Raw genomic sequence first — 16963 nt, 5'->3', positions numbered from 1 at the left:
TTGTGTGTACTTGGTATGGCATAAAAGTAAACTCTACTTACGCATTTTCAAAGAGTGAAAATTTTATATACTACATGGCAGCAGACTATACTGTGATAAACATGCTTACCTTCCACTAGTGCCAAAGGGCATTATGTATATGACTGGAGATTAGCCTGCTCCTATATGCTATATGTTCATCCTTACATAATTACTTACCTTACAGTAAGAGTAATGAACTGTTATTAATCAGTTAAAAAACAAAACTACATGCAAACTTTTACAAAATGTATTTACATTTTGAAAAAAAACCAGGAATTCTAATCACAGTGGGCTAGTCTACACTAGAAGCGATATATCGGCACAGCTACACCGATGCAGCTGCACCCCTGTAGCGAATCTGGTGAAGACACTCTATGCTGACGGGAGGAGAGCTCTCCCGTTGGCATAATAAACCTACCTCTGCAAAAAGCAGTAGCTATGTCAGCAGAAGTTCTCCTGATGACATAGTGCTGTTCACATCAGCACTTAGGTCAGAGTAACTTATGTCGCTCAGGGAGTGGCTTATTCACACCGAAACAAGTTGTAGTGTACACCTGGTCTAAGACTACAGGAGCAGATAATTGCACCTAAACTTTAAAGTTTTGTAATCAGTGGGAGCTGTAGGCGCTCAGCACTTCTGAAAATCAGATTACTTTTATTTAGATGCTTAAATATGGACATAGGCACCTAACTTCAAGTATCCCAAGTTGTAGGTTTGACCTCAGCATTTCACACACTGCAATACTCCACATAATCATAAAAATTAGATTGAAAGGTGTGATCAAAGAACAATCTCGATAATCTACATTTCCCCAAGCCTCTCATGCACATTTTATTTAGGTACATTTTAGTAACAGTAGCATCAGAGATATCTGATATGAGTGTAAAGTTAATAAACTGTTTGTGTTAAAACCCTTTACGTCTGAAAATAGAAGTGTTGAGCAACACAGGAGGTACATAAATGGGATATGAAAACCATCTCTTTCAAAGTCAGTCATGGAATCCAGTAATTATTTAGGATTGATAAACTGGTCCTTAAAAAATAAGTACCAGTAGTGATTTTAACCCATATCCTGAGCAAAAGTAAAATTTTTATCAGGGTTGAATCAATTCAGATTTCCCTGCCCACTACTTGTGCTTTCATGTGACCTTTAGATCTCACAGTGCGTAAGGTTTTCAAAGGCATGCCATATATTCTAGAAAATAACAAAATGGGAAGCCTCAGAGCACCAGAAAGTTTGAGAAACCCAAGAGAGGCTGCCAGACCTTCTGGACCTAACAGAACTTGAAAAGGTATAGGATCGTAGAAGGTACATGTTGGAGAAACTGCTTGCAGAAAAGCACCTGGGGTGCACTAGCTGGTTGCAGGGAAGGAACTCAGGCTTGTTGCAGGGGAAGTTATTACACTCAGCCTGTTGGAAAACACATTTGGAAGAGAATAGGATGAACAGTTTCATACTTTTGAGAAGAGCTAGCTGCACATTAGGATGTTTATCTAAACTGAACCAAAACCTACCATTTAGAATTGAAGTGTGATCATTATTAGTAAATGGCCTCATCTGAACAGCAGCCTTTGTTGTAGACCAGATTTTACTTGTGTTCAGCCTTGCAAAACTGCCATGAAAATTCACATCCAAGTCATAAATCGTAACTGCCTACATTTCACTATGATGACTGGTGATAATTGATACTATTTTACTTGCCAATAAAAAACAAACAAGTAAATGTGCCCTGAGTATAAGGCATTTTGAAAGGCTGCTTTTGCTGTAAGAAGAGTGGAAAAGTTCAGTTTTTCAGCAATTACTATATAGTTCAGAACAATGTACAAAAACACTGTGTTTTATCATATTCTACAATGAACTACAGTAGAAGGGAGGCTAAAGAATTTTGTGCTCCATGTATAACTGTTCAACTTCTAAAACCTTCTCTACCAACCATTCAACATTTAGTACATTGCGAGTATTTCTGCTATTTCAAAGATGAAGAGGTATAAGAAATAAACCTCTGAGTCTCAGATACCTTTTGTACTGTCCAGTTTTGCAACAGCTTTTTGTTCAGCCACATTCCAAATGATCACTAAGTTATCTGCACTGGCACTTGCAAACATGTCAGGGTTGTGGGGACACCAAGCTATTGCTGTGATTGTCTTCTTATGCTCAGACATAATTGCCCGGAGTTTGAATTCATTGTATCGGTGATCCAACTGAAAAAAAATACACAAATTTATTTTAGATACTCAAATTTCAGTAAACTCACTTAATATCTATGGCATTTATTGCTAAGTTGCATAGTATAGCAGCTCAAGTCACTAATGGACAAGAATATGAAGCTTACCATACTTAAAAGACTACAACTTGATTTCCACTGCATTTAACAAGTCTGAGTATTTGCAACTTTAATAAGCTAGATCCATATAAATTTTAATTGCAGGGAAAAGATGTCAATATTCAGTTAAGCCCCTCCTCTCCCCCCTAAAAATATTTCAATGTGTTTCATATAGTAACTTCTTTTATTTCATTTCTATAGCACTGTTCATATCAGAATTTTAAAGTACTTTACAGGTATTACACCTGTTTTACAGATGGCTAAACTGGAGCGCAAAGATATTTGACCTACGTAACACGGCCAATCAGTGGCAGAGCTGGAACAGAATTTATGATGCCTGGAACCTTTCTCTAATCATAGACAAATAACAATTTGACACTGGAATTAATGGAAAGCTATTGAAGCAACCTAAAACATTTACTCATGATATAGTGATTTATAAAATACAGTGGGTCTGATCTTGCTTTGAATGAACTCAGTGGATGTTTGCAATATTGAGCAATCAACATAATCTCCAGGAACCTTTATTTAGTGCCACTAATGTGTATCCAACCCTTCAAATCCAGAAGCTCCAGCATTTATAGTGTGTAAGATCAACCAACGTTTGTCTCATATTAACAGAACATGATTGATTAAAGACTTCGTAAAGATTTAACTCTGATTTTTTCACCTTAAGTCAAACTATTAATATTACTTTCATGTATATTTTGTGGTTCAGTTTCCTTAGCTGGCTTTTTTGGTTTAGTATAGCAAAGAAGGGGAAATGACCCAGGGAGAATCTCTGATATACAAGGCTTCGTTGGACTACATATTGTATTCATGGATTCTATAATTTTAACTATATATTGTATGTCATTTTTAATACTCATTTTTTTGGCAGTAGAAGCAATGGTTAGTACTCCACAGCCCAGAGGCAGTGGGCAAAGCTTCAGTTTATCCCCTCACTTCCGCTCCATAATATGCACCTCACGTACTCTATTTGCTGCAGAGATGTTTTATCCTATTATGAACAATTGTTACACTCCCAAGCCAGAGATGGATTTAAAACTGGGGTTTTATTAAAGTTAATATAAAAAACAAACAAATGCAGCTTGCACTCACTCCACACCAGCTCAGTCTCATCAGAATACACCAGGAACCCTCCGGGGCCCACTTCCTGTTTCCCCACTATGTTTCATTTAAGGGAGAGCATGCAAGTAAATCTAATCCTGACATTTCCTTATCAGTTAGGGTGACCAGATCGCAAGAGTGAAATATCAGGACACATTGATTGGGCGAAGGGGGTGGTGTGTGTGTGGGGGGGGGGGAAAGAGAGCCACGGGTGCACAGCCCCAACTGGAGCCATGAGAGGGGGCGCACAGCCCTAGGAAGCTGCAAGAGGGGTGTATGGCCCCTGCTGCAGCCCGCACCACAAGTCACGGGGCAAGGACTCAAGGCCCCAGCTCCAGTCCCCAGCAGAAGCCACGGGGCCAAGGGCACAGGTTTCCTCCCTCCCTCCCAGTGCCTTTCCCCACAGCCCCACCACCACAACTAAACAATGCCCCACACAGACCCCCACTGCCCAGTGCCCTAACACACAAAGATCTCCCCCACTGCCCAGCACCCCCAACAGGCCCCCACTGCCTAGTACCCCAAAACACACAAACCTCCCCCACTGCCCAGCGCCCTCCACACCCTCAAAGCCCAGCACCCCACACACATCTCCCAGACACTCACTCTATCACATCCTGCCCCCTTCCCTGGCTGCAGTCACCAGCCCTGCTGGGAGGTCTCTGACTCCTAGGGTCAGAGTGGCATGGGGGGTCTCCAGACTCTCCACGTGCTGCACCCACCACAAGTGCGAGCTCTGTGGCTCCCACTGGCCAGGAAAAATACCAATGGGAGCTGACGGAGCTGTAGAGTGGGGCTTGAAGGCGCCAGCAGCGCGCAGAGAGCCGCCTGCCCCCTCGCCCCGACTCTAAGAGCCAGAGGGACCTGCCCGGGAGCGAGGTGGGGAGTCCCAGCAGTGCTTACCTGGGGCAGCTCCCAGGAAGCACCCAGCAGGTCCCTCTGGCTCCTAGGATTGGGTTGGGTTGGGTGGGGGGGGAGGGCTCTCTGCTCACTGCCGGTGTAGTGTATTAAACTGCTCCATGTAATAATCTCCAACAGTTACTGATATGTTATAGATTGTAAGAAACTGCTATTGTAGTAAACGGCTACCTGATGTGGCAAATGCCTACAGTAGTAGTTTCTTGCACTATAGTGTATGTGAAATTGGTGTGTGTAGAAATGTGCTATCTGTAGTAGTTATTTATACGTACAGATTGTAAGAAACAGCTTTTGTAAAAAGATGCTACTTCCCTCATAGGTCATGTTTTCTAGACCTTACTTTTTTCCTCTCTCTCTTCTCTGGACTCTCTCCAATTTGTCCACATCTTTCCTGAAATGTGGTGCCCAGAACTGGACACAATACACCAGCTGAGGCCTAATCAGCGCGGAGTAGAGCGGACATCCCAGAGTGATCTGTTTTTTTGCAGCAGCTTTACACTGTTCACTCATATTCTGCTTGTGGTCCACTAGGACCCCTAGATCCCTTTCCACAGTACTCGTATTCAGCTTGTGGTCCACTAGGACCCCTAGATCCCTTTCCACAGTACTCGTATTCAGCTTGTGGTCCACTAGGACCCCCAGATCCCTTTCCATAGTACTCCTTCCTAGGAAGTCATTTCCCATTTTGTATGCATCCAGCTTGTTATCATTCACAAATTTTATAATTGTACTCTCTATGCCATTATCTCAATCATTGATTAAGATTTTGAATAGAAACTTATCCAGAACTGATCCCTGGAGAACACCACTCGTTATGCCCTTTCCACCTGTGAATCACTGATAACTACTATTGGAACTGTTTTCCGACTAGTTTTGCACCCATCTTATTTTAGCTCCATCTAGGTTGCATTTCCATAGTTTGTTTATGAGAAGGTCATGGGAGACCGTATGAAAAGCCTTACTAAAGGCAAGATAGACCATGTCAACCACTTCCCTCCCCATCCACAAGGCTTGTTACACTGTTAAAGAAAGCTATCAGTTTGGTTTTACATGTGAGACTGCTTGAATTAGCTACAGCAGATGTCCTTTTTTAGCAAAGTAGTACCTAACACTGCTGCAGGTAGCCTGGTCCTACAGATAGCATTTACAGACACACACACACAAGAAACTGCCATCTGCAGGGATGTGCTACCTGTAACACTGCAATCGGACGAAGCTAATTCCTACAGACAGCAGTTTCTCACACCACACGTACCTGAGGCTGCTATCTGTAGCAATTAGCTACATCAGATGTCCCTTTTTTAGCAAAGTAGGACCTGTCGCTGTTGCATATGTTTCTGGATGGTACAAGGCCCTGGAATCTAATTGTAGAATCATAAAATATCAAGGTTGGAAGGGACCTCAGGAGGTCATCTAGTCCAACCCCCTGCTCAAAGCAGGACCAATCCCCAACTAAATCATCCCAGCCAGGGCTTTCTCAAGCCTGACCTTAAAAACCTCTAAGGAAGGAGATTCCACCACCTCCCTAGGTAACCCATTCCAGTACTTCACCACCCTCCTAGTGAAAAAGTTTTTCCTAATATCCAACCTAAACCTCCCGCACTGCAACTTGAGACCATTAGTCCTCGTTCTGTCATCTGCTACCACTGAGAACAGTCTAGAGCCATCCTCTTTGGAATCCCCTTTCAGGTAGTTGAAAGCAGCTATCAAATCCCCCCTTATTCTTCTCTACTGCAGACTAAACAATCCCACTTCCCTCAGCCTCTCCTCATAAGTCATGTGTTCCAGTTCCCTAATCATTTTTGTTGCCCTCCGCTGGACGCTTTCCAATTTTTCCACATCCTTCTTGTAGTGTGGGGCCCAAAACTGGACACAGTACTCCAGATGAAGTCTCACCAATGTTGAATAGAGGGGAATGATCACGTCCCTTGGTCTGCTGGCAATGCCCCTACTTATACAGCCCAAAATGCTGTTAGCCTTCTTGGCAACAAGGGCACACTGTTGACTCATATCCAGCTTCTCGTTCACTGTAACCCCTAGGTCCTTTTCTGCAGAACTGCTGCTGAGCCATTCGGTCCCTAGTCTGTAGCAGTGCATGGGATTCTTCCATCCTAAGTGCAGGACTCTGCACTTATCCTTGTTGAACCTCATCAGATTTCTTTTGGCCCAATCCTCTAATTTGTCTAGGGCCCTCTATATCCCATCCCTACCCTCCAGCGTATCTACCACTCCTTCCAGTTTAGTGTCATCTGCAAACTTGCTGAGGGTGCAGTCCACACCATCCTCCAGATCATTAATGAAGATATTGAACAAAACCAGCCCCAGGACCGACCCTTGGGGCACTCCGCTTGATACCAGCTGCCAAATAGACATGGAGCCATTGATCACTATCCATTGAGCCTGACGATCTAGCCAGCTTTCTATCCACCTTATAGTCCATTCATCCAGCCCATACTTCTGTAACTTGCTGGCAAGAATACTGTGGTAGACCATGTCAAAAGCTTTGCTAAAGTCAAGGAATAACACGTGCACTTCTTTCCCCTCATCCACAGAGCCAGTGATCTCGTCATAGAAGGCAATTAGGTTAGTCAGGCATGACTTTCCCTTGGTAAATCCATGCTGACTGTTCCTGATCACTTTCCTCTCCTCTAAGTGCTTCAGAATTGATTCCTTGAGGACCTGCTCCATGATTTTTCCAGGGATTGAGGTGAGGCTGACTGACCAGTAGTTCCCCGGATCCTCCTCCTTCCCTTTTTTAAAGGCTGGCACTACATTAGCCTTTTTCTAGTCATCCAGGACCTCCCCCAGTCACCATGAGTTTTCAAAGATAATGGCCAATGGCTCTTCAATCACATCCGCCAACTCCTTTAGCGCCCTCGGAAGCAGTGCATCCGGCCCCGTGGACTTGTGCTCGTCCAGCTTTTCTAAATAGTTCTGAACCACTTCTTTCTCCACAGAGGGCTGGTCACCTCCTCCCCAGGCTGTGCTGCCCAGTGCAGTAGTCTGGGAGCTGACCTTGTTCGTGAAGACAGAGGCAAAAAAAGCATTGAGTACATTAGCTTTTTCCACATCCTCTGTCACTAAGTTGCCTCCCTCGTTCAGTAAGGGGCCCACACTTTCCTTGACTTTCTTCTTGTTGCCAACATACCTAATTTATACACATTAACCCTCACGGGGCATATCACTATAAGTTGTGTCTGTGCCTGTAGTGGGGTGGCTTCCCCACTCCAATAAGCACGGGTTAAAAGCAGCCAAGCTAGGCTGATTGGGGGAAGCAGCCACAGCTGTGGCCAGCTCAATTAGGGCCCAGCTGGCCCTGATAAGAGGGCTGTGGGCCAGAAGCTGGAGAAGTCTCACTCTAGCCCTGGAGTGGGAAGGGGAGGAAGGTACCTGAAGTGGAGCAGTGCTGGGGAAGGGCAAGGGGAGCTCCAGCCTGGTAAACCCCCAGGCTGCAGGTCTTGATGAAGGCCTATGAAAAAGTACTGCGGCTGCAGAGGGGCAGCCTGGGGATAGGCAAAGGCAGCAGGTCCTAACCCCTTGCTAATGACGAGTGGCCGTTACAGACTGCAGTCTGCCCCAGTGAGCAGGGGCTAGATGATGATTGGCAGTAGCCACTGAGGCAAGGTGGGTTTAGAGGGTTGGGGGTAGACATAGTAACCGTAGTGACTCTATGCTGACATAACTTGAGTTAACACACACTTAAAGTGTAGATATGGCCTTAGGTATATTAAATGTTTGGGAGAGGTAACAGGAACAGTATGAGGGTAGACTAAGATTCATACAGGTGTTTAGGCTCAAGGCATTGGAACTGGCCTTACTGCACCCTACAGGCTCAGGAACAAAGAGGCACATAAAAAAAAAAGATATCATGTATTTATTAAAATTTCTTGACTCGAGGGTGTATAACTCATGATTTTAGAATTCTTGTTGTTGTAAAGGCATCTTAGGGTTGTAGATGTGTGTTCATTATATTCTGAAAGGCAAAACTATGAATGGGTTGAACAAAGAATTAGATCAGTCCCTCGGGATAAGTACATTGGCTATTAGCCAAGATAATCAGGGATGCAGGCCCAAGCTCTACATGTCCCTAAACCATCCTTTGACTGCCAGATGCTGGGACTGGACAATTGGATGGTTCAGTGAGTCGTTGCCTGGTCTGATCATTCCCTTAGAAGCACCTGGCATTGGCCACAGTCACAAGACAGGATACTAGATTAGGCGGACTATTGGTCTGACCCACGATGGCAGTTCTAATTTTCTGCAAAAATTACAAAAATATTTTTTTTTCCAGGAAGAAAGACATTATAGGAGATAGTATACTGCCTTTATTGAATATTTGAGAATCAAGTTGTACACAATGGCATGAGGAAAAACACTAAGGGCTAAACTGAAAGGCAAAATAACAGTTGCAAAACTGCAATCCCCATTGGTGGATTGACTTAGAACAAAGTTTTGACACTAGGCCAGAAATTCAGTCAGCTCTAAAATGAGAAGAAAAAGTTAAATTTAAAAATTCAGGGAATTCAGGGAATCCCAGCAGCAGATAAAAACTTGGGAAACTGCTAGGAGACTCTGCAATCATACAGTGATAAGGGATTCTTTGTTTCTGAGGGGATATATGTTAAATGTTTCACTGAATTAAATCTCAGGGATTAGCTACACTGGCAAGGTAAAGCACTCTAACTTGCTGCCTCAGGGGTGTGAAAAATCACCCCCCCCCCAGCCCAGCAAGTTTGAGCGCTTTAAAGCGCTAGTGTGGATAGGCTCGGCTCCCAGTGCTCAGAGCTAATCCCCTCATTGAGGTGGATTACCAGGAGCACTGGCACCTGCGGCAACGCTTTGAACTTTGTTGTGTAGACATAGCCTCAGTAGGTTAGATAAGACAAAGAGGAGTTGCATTGACTAGGCATTGGGATGTCTGTGCCTTTAAGAACCCAGCCCTGGGAAGCCAATGTTGAGAGGGGAAATAAAAAAAGCCCCTTTGCCCCCCATCATTTTTGCAAAGCACTGGTGTCTCAGTCCCACTGGGGTAAATGCTACCCCCTGTGCCCCTGCCTGTGCTGGGTTTTGCCCTCTGACACCCTCTGCCAGAGCCTCACTCCTGGGCTTAACTCTTCCTCCTCCCCCCCTCATTCCTGATTTTGCCCTTTAGCCCCTCTCCTAATGCTGCCTCCAGCTGCTTGACCCCCCTGACCAGTAAATTTCCACCCCCCCGCTCAGACCCTGGCCACCCCCCTGCTCCGATTCGCCTTCTTTGCCACTTTTTAACCCCTGTCAAAAGCAGTCCGCAGAATCCTACAGCTAATAAGGGCAGGGTGAAGGGCAGTGGCTTCAGCAGATGTACTGAGCATGCTCAGATGAACTGAGCATGCTCAGTACACCGTAAGTAGCACATTACGACAGAGAGCACTTTACTACACTACACCTGCGCCTGCAAGCCCGGCCCCCGCAGCTCTGATTGGGCAGGAGGGAGCTGATGCAGCACACGGAGACCCCCTCCGCCTCTGTGCCCAGGAGCCGCCCGCTCTGCAGACTCCTGTTGGTGGGCAGGAGGGCGTGCGAGTCGCCGGGAGCTTCCCCAGGAAGCGCCGCCATGCCAGCCCTGGGACTTTGGCGGTGATGGTGAGCAGTCCTCCCTGATAGCGGGACAAAGGGTGTTCTGACTGATGTGCAGTCAGAAAGTGGGACAAATGGGTTAAAATCGGGACTGTCCTGATAATACTGGGATGTCTGGTCACCCTATTATCAGTGCTACACAATTCTGATGGTGATGCACAAGCCAGCATGGAATCTTGCTCCGTCTCTCATACCTACACTGGCTCTGCAAAGCTGACCTGAGTAACAAATTGTAACAATATTGTTTTTAAGTGTTTTGAAGTAGATCTGTTGAGTAAAAAGATGCCAGTTCTACACAGTCACTTTTCTGACTATAATCACACTTCAAAACTACAACAAGAACATTTTTTGAAAGGGATGAACGTGAAGGAGAAAGCAAAGAACAATGTTCTAAAGTAAGTAGTCTTTTGAGAAAAAAGTAATCTTACCTGGTAAATATAAATAGCAAGTGTGGCACAATAAGCAAATCTGTCCCCACTAGCAGCACATACATCTTTATTCCAAGGCTGACATCCAGCAGCTAAAAGGCCCACTTGCTTAACCTGTGACATCTTTGCCTATAAAAAATAAATTTATGGAACTGAGAAATAGAGACAGGACACTTTTTTAATGAGCTAACAATGCACTTTCGTTCAACAGTATGTTTAAAAATATATCCTTTAATTTTATAAATCAAGGTCATATGTTTTCTAAGATACAATGAATATACCAGGAATAAAACCACACAGATAGTCATACTATGCAAGGAAAGGGGTTTAAGGTCATTGGCAAACATACATGCAGGAAGAGACAACTGAAGACAATAGAGCTATGCTGATTTAGAACAGCTGAGGATCTGTCCCAGTATTTCTTTTTATCTTCTGTAGTAAAATTCAACATTTTCTATTCTTAAATCTAATTCCCCACAAAAATGTGCAGGTAAAATACATCGTGTGCCAAACATCTCAATGTAAAATAAATTAAGCAACATATATTTCTTCTTGAATTTTTAAACCACTACGGGCTAATTATTTAATTCCTACTCTTTCCCTCTGGAGCCATGAAAAGGTAATTTTTCATATCTTCTCAGTATTCTACATCTACAATAAAAGATTTTAAAATGCATCAGGAAAAATAAATAGGAAGACAACTGACATATGTTAACGTATCATTAAACATCTTTGTGGACACAGTCTTACGTTTTGTAACAAGACTCTCCTGTTGACCCACCTTGTTAGTAGGTATTAGACACATGAATAAAGCTGCAGAAGTACTGCTGAACCATTATGGGAATGGCTCTGTGGAGAGAATAGGTCGCACAGGGAAAACCAAGTTCAGGAAAGAAGTTTGAGATGAGATTTATGCTTTGTTATTGTGTCTGAGTTACTAGTTTTGTCAGGGATGAGATAGTGACTAAGCCCATTCATACCCTTCATATAGTGCCCCATGACCAAGACAGCACACATCTGCACATAAATCATCTTTGCTATACTGAGAGCAATTGCAAAAAACAAACCACTTAACCTCTATTCCTCCGCACAAATTAATTACTGCAGCGTAAAACAAACGAGGGTATGATACCTCAATCACACTCTCATTGGAAGATACAGTTTACTAATGAAGTGTAGTGATGCCTTAAAAATTCCCAAACAATTTTCATTTCTATTAATACATAGAACTTATATTTAATATGAAGATTAAAATATTTTGACAGTTCTTTAAGAACAGTGAAGTATATTCTCAACTCAACACATGGTGCATTAGCTGTGCAATTCCCATCCACAGGCACTTTTCATGAGTTGACCATGTGCCCCCATTTAATTTTTTAAATGAGAAATAGTAGGTTTTGTAAAAATATGAATTAATCAATGGTCCAAGTGATGGGGGAGGGGAGGGAGGTGAGACAGAGAGAGAAATCCTTTGCACTCTAGATCAGTGGCGTTTCACAGCCACCATTAGTCCACAGAGCACTTCCAAGTGCTTCCATTTCGGTCTTAGTATGAAGCATCTGTCATTTTCCAAGCTTGCCTGAAGAAGAGCTCTTTGTAGCTCAAAAACTTGTCTCTTTCACCATCAGAAGTTGGTCCAATAAAAGACAGTACTTCACCCATCTTGTCTCTCTAGTTTCCAAGCAGTGAAAATTCCTACTAGTGTAGGACTAATCCAGACTAGGACACTTTAGGGATTCCAAAACACACAACTTCATTGCTTCATGCCTTTCTTTTTGTGCGTTTCTCTGGCATAATTTCAACCAGGATTAAATTTGCAGAGGATACCAAAACTGGAGGGATAGCAAACACACATGATGACAGATCCAAACTCCAAAGTGACTTAGGGCTTATCTACACTTGCAAGTGTTTTCAATGAAACTAATGTCACCAAGGAAAAATCGACAAAAACGAAGTTGCCAAAGTGTGTCTACATTTGCTCCCTCTGTCAACAGATCATGTCCACATTTTGGGCACCTTTGTCGACAGCAAGAGGAATGGACTGTGGATATGTATCCCACAGTGCCTGGCGACACCATCCGTCACCATCTGGGAATGCGGAAACGGAGCGCGGTGCATCCTGGGATGTGCAAAATGTACCGTCCTGCACCGCTTTGTGTCCCACCCCTCCAAAGGTCTCTGTCTTCCTTTCGCACCATTTTTCCAACGGTCATTCTTTTGTAGTGCACGCCAAAATCTGCAGTGAGAGAGGATGGATCCTGCACTTCTCTCCTATGCACTGTTAGCTGTCGTGAGGACATTGCACATGGCAGCACAGTTACTCGCAGAGTTACAAAGTTAGCAAAGGATGAATCACAGGCACCCGAGCGTGATATGGATGGCAGCAACTTATCAGTGCTTTGTGTATTCACAGAGCAGCTGTATACAGTAGACTGTCACTTTTGGGATAGGGAAATATTGGTTTGGTGGGATCGCATTGTCACGCAGGTGTGGGATGACGACCAGTGGGTACAGAACTTTAGGATGCATAAAGCAACCTTCATGCAGCTATGTGCTGAGCTGTCCCCCGACCTGTGGTGCAAGGACACCAGATTGATATCTGCCCTTCCGGTAGAGAAGCGTGTTGCAATCGGTGTGTAGAAGCTGGCGAATCCAGACTGCTACCACTCAGTTGCAAATCAATTTGAGTAGGAAAATCCACTTTTGGGGCTATATTACTCCAAGTGTGCAGGGCAACAAATCGCATCCTGCTGCAAAGGACCGTGACTCTGGAAAACGTGCATGAAATAGTGGATGGCTTTGCAGAGATGGGTTTCCCTAACTGGCAGGGCGATAGATGGCACACACATTCCAATTTTAGCACCAGACCACCTTGTCTCTGAATACATCAATAGGAAGGGATACTTCTCCATGGTGTTGCAGGTGCTTGTGGATCACCTTACAGCCCTGGCTCATGAAACCTTACACAGGGCACCTGGACAGCAGCAAGGAGCGTTTTAACAACAGGCTGAGCAGGTGCCGCATGGTAGTCAAATGTGCCTTTGGCCGTTTGAAAGCTCGCTGGAGGTGTTTAAATGGCAGACTAGACCTTACTGAGGATAATATTCCCATGGTCATAGCCGCATGCTGCACACAGAATAAAAATTCTGTACCATTAAATACCTTAGCCTTTATCTATTGTTAAAAAGGGTAAAACCTCACAACTGTGTGTTGCTCCAGTGATCATTGTGCAAGCTGTGAGAGGGGGTGGAGTGATGGGGAAACTCAGGAGTGCTGTGAAGTGAAAAGGGATGTGTGGGCATAGAGGAGGGTGGGGCTGGCAAAGAATTGTGAATCTCCTGCAGTGGCGCTCTAACTCAGATCTGCTCAGTCTGCAGCTGTATCAATGACTTGAGCATCTCTGTCCGATCCTCCATAACTTTTATCATCCGCGCTGTCTCTTGCCTAGCAAAAGCAGCACTCTCTTTTCTGTCCTGCCTTTCAGTTTCCCAGCACTCTCTCTGTTCCCATGTCTGACTCATCACGCTGTAGAACCTCGCGGAACACGTCTTCTTTGCTGTGCCTAGGTTTTTTTCTTATCTGCCGCAGCCAGTCCGCAGGGGTGCGTGATGTGTTCTTCAAGGTCTGTGCTGAACAGAAGAGGGATTGTTACATTCCAGCAAACGAATGAAACGTTTTAGTAAAAAGTGACAGGTTTCAGAGTAGCAGCCGTGTTTGAGCATATAGATTTGTTAGTCTCTAAGGTGCCACAAGTACTCCTTTTGTTTTTAGTAAAAAGGGCATTTTGCTAGTAGAAATCACTTTCTCTCTGAGACTCTAGGCAAACACACAGCTCTGCGAGCACTCCAATCATGGTGAGTCAGCTCCAGTGATTGCTAAATGGCATAGTAGTTTCCTACAATGGGGGAGCTAACAAGGCTGCAATCCATTGGAATCTGTGGCAGAGGATTAACAAGTACCTCTTGGAAACTTTCCAGAGCTTCTCTCTGGAGGATTCCCTGCAGGTCTCGATGTCCATTGACACCCTGGTTGGCCATGCAGATTAGCTACACAAGGCAATGTCCAGCTCACAGAAAACACTACCTGCCTCACACTTTTCGATTCCCAACACAAGCCACAGCAACTTACCCAAAGACTCATCTGCTTCCTGTTCCCCACTGAGCTCTTCCGGAGTGGAGAAAAGTTCCTAACTGTCTGCCCCACTGGGCAACCCCGCTGGGAGCACCGCATCCTCTTCTAGCTTGACTTCTTCATCCACGATTTCAGCCTCCAGGTTACCCCCTCTTTCAGCTGCATGCGAAGTATCCACACGGCAATCAGCAGTGGGGTCACCACTGAAGATAGCATTCAGCTCCTTATAGAAGCGGCAGGTCTTAGATGCATCACTGGAGTGATGGTTCGCCTCCCGTGCCTTATGGTACGCCTGCCTCAGTTCCTTTATCTTCGCTCTGCACTGCTGCGTGTCCCGATCATAGCCCTTTTAGCACAAGCCTTGAGAAATTTGCCCATATGTGTCCTGATTCCTATGGGTCACTCGCAGCTGCGACTGAACAGACTCCTCTCCCCATACACTGATCAGATCCAACTCAGCGGTGGTCCAAGCAGGAGTGCGTTTGGTGCGATAGTCAGCCATGCTGACCTGGGAAGACACCTGGGAAGCTCCTCTGGGAAGCCAGCAAACAGAAAATGAGATTTAAAAGTCCTGGGGCTTGCAAGGGGGAGGGGTGGGTTGGCTGCAGGGCAGTGGAGTTCAAACCACTGACCAGAGTGACAGCATGGGAATTAGGGGATACTTTCTGGAGGCCAATAAAATTGAAAAAAACCCCTGCGGTTTCTATACTGGCTGTTTGTCGACAATAAAGGGAGGGGAAAAGACAAAAGTCTCTCGCAGGGGTGTAAGTTTTTTGTTGCCAAAACTAGGGTTTGTTTTTTTTTAAAGAAGTGACCTTGCAGTATTGTACGCTATTGCTGTTTTGTCGCCAAAATCCAGTTTTTGGCAACAAAACTTGCAAGTGTAGACAAGCCCTTAGAGAGATTACAGTAGTGGGGGCTTCAGGTATTTAAGGGGAGATTGAGTACTAATTACTATTAGTTAAGCATTGACAGGGTAAAGTCAAAGCAAAGGAAATAAATAGCACTGATACAAAATAAGGGTGTAACACATTACAGTGAGTTTATTGTTTATTTTCCACATTAAGACTGTCCTAATATTACTTTAACATGCAACCAAGTACAATAGGGAAAGTGTGAAATCAGACTGGAAAGCTCGGAGAAAAGATTCCTAAAGAAGTGGTTCACCCTGTGGCTTGCAAAATTCACTCACGTAGGGCAAGGAGGACTCTTTCCTGAAGTGTGGGCCATCAGCTTCTGCAGGACCTAAGCTTTCATTAAAAAATAAGTTAAAGTCTCTAGCTCTTACACAAAGATAACCTCTCAAATACAAACTAAGTGTCAACTGATGCAACGTCAACTGCTTAAGTCTGCAGAGCCAACATCATTATTACGGAAAGGGGAGGCCTGGTAGCTACAGCTGCATGGGGTTGGGAGCAAAGAGGACTGGCTGCCGCTGCTAGGAGTAGAGTGCTCTAGGGTGGTGTAACCCTTTGGGCTAGCGGCCTGTCAGATAAAGTTAGATGGAATAAATGAGCCAAAGGAGTTAAATAACCTAGTCACTGTCGAACATTAAACAGTGTTAAACAAGGTCCAGGGTTTGATATAAAGATATCTCAGCCTGCTTAGTACTATGGCAAACACACCATTAAAAATCCTTGTAACCTTTTATTTAAGATCCAGAAAAGATGGAAAAACAGTTAAAGCATTTGAAATGTAAAGTATTAAGTAAAGGTTTCATTTTAACAACATTTCTTGTTCCCTTTCCCTTTAGCTGGATTATACCCTGGCTCACTGAAATTCAGTCAGCAGGAAAATATAAATTTAAAGGCCTAAAGACAGGGAGACTTCCAAGGCTTAAAGCTCCATTCCAGAGCTCATGCAGGGAAAGGAAGGGGTTCTCACACTGGGCTGAAGATTACCCTCATCAACCACAAGAAAACAGCAATTATGCATTAGAGACAGCCCCACTCTTTCCTTCAATGTGCTTGCATGGTGTATTGTACATAGAACTTTGTATTTTTAAATGATACAAAGAAGAAGTCTGGGTAGCTGAATGTATCATTAACAGATGCAAAGCCTTTAGGTTGCTGGCGTGCATGAAGGCCAGATTAATGGTGACCAAGAGTCATTGCCATCTGATGGCTGTGAAATGAGTTTTATTTTCAGTCTAGTTCACAATTTATGTGTGTCCATATCACAAAATATATATCACATTAACTACTGTGCTTCTATTTGCAATATGAATCTGGCTGTACTTTCTCTTTCTTTCTGAATATGTTTATAAAAAGGCAAACAGTAACTTTACAAAAAGATAGAAATATACATTTTAGAGAGACTTAGCAACAGGTGACTCAGCAACAAGATGAGCCAGGTCATCTGAAAATATTATATTTTTTGACTTTGCTAAGTCAGTGATTTTCTTAAAATATGTT

The 16963-nt window shown here is 44.0% G+C and overlaps 1 protein-coding gene across 7 annotated transcripts in view; it reads right to left on the bottom strand.

The window, feature by feature from the left end:
• WDR17 (WD repeat domain 17) overlaps window positions 1-16963 on the bottom strand; it is a 121355-nt gene that overhangs the window by 63718 nt on the left and 40674 nt on the right. For 6 of the 7 annotated variants that reach the window (XM_073341675.2, XM_078852511.1, XM_073341677.2 and 3 more), the window contains 2 exons: window positions 10419-10547; window positions 2041-2224 (listed from right to left, as the gene is read on the bottom strand). In XM_073341675.2, the coding sequence (XP_073197776.2) occupies window positions 2041-2224; window positions 10419-10547 (313 nt within the window). The remainder of the gene's footprint in view (window positions 1-2040; window positions 2225-10418; window positions 10548-16963) is intronic. The other variant, XM_073341679.2, reaches the window with a different exon arrangement.

This window comes from Lepidochelys kempii, chromosome 4, assembly GCF_965140285.1.
Source record: "Lepidochelys kempii isolate rLepKem1 chromosome 4, rLepKem1.hap1, whole genome shotgun sequence".
NCBI classification, from domain to species: Eukaryota; Metazoa; Chordata; order Testudines; family Cheloniidae; genus Lepidochelys; species Lepidochelys kempii.
Note: the sequence above shows the minus strand (reverse complement) of the source record. Positions and strands in the feature narration are given on the sequence as shown.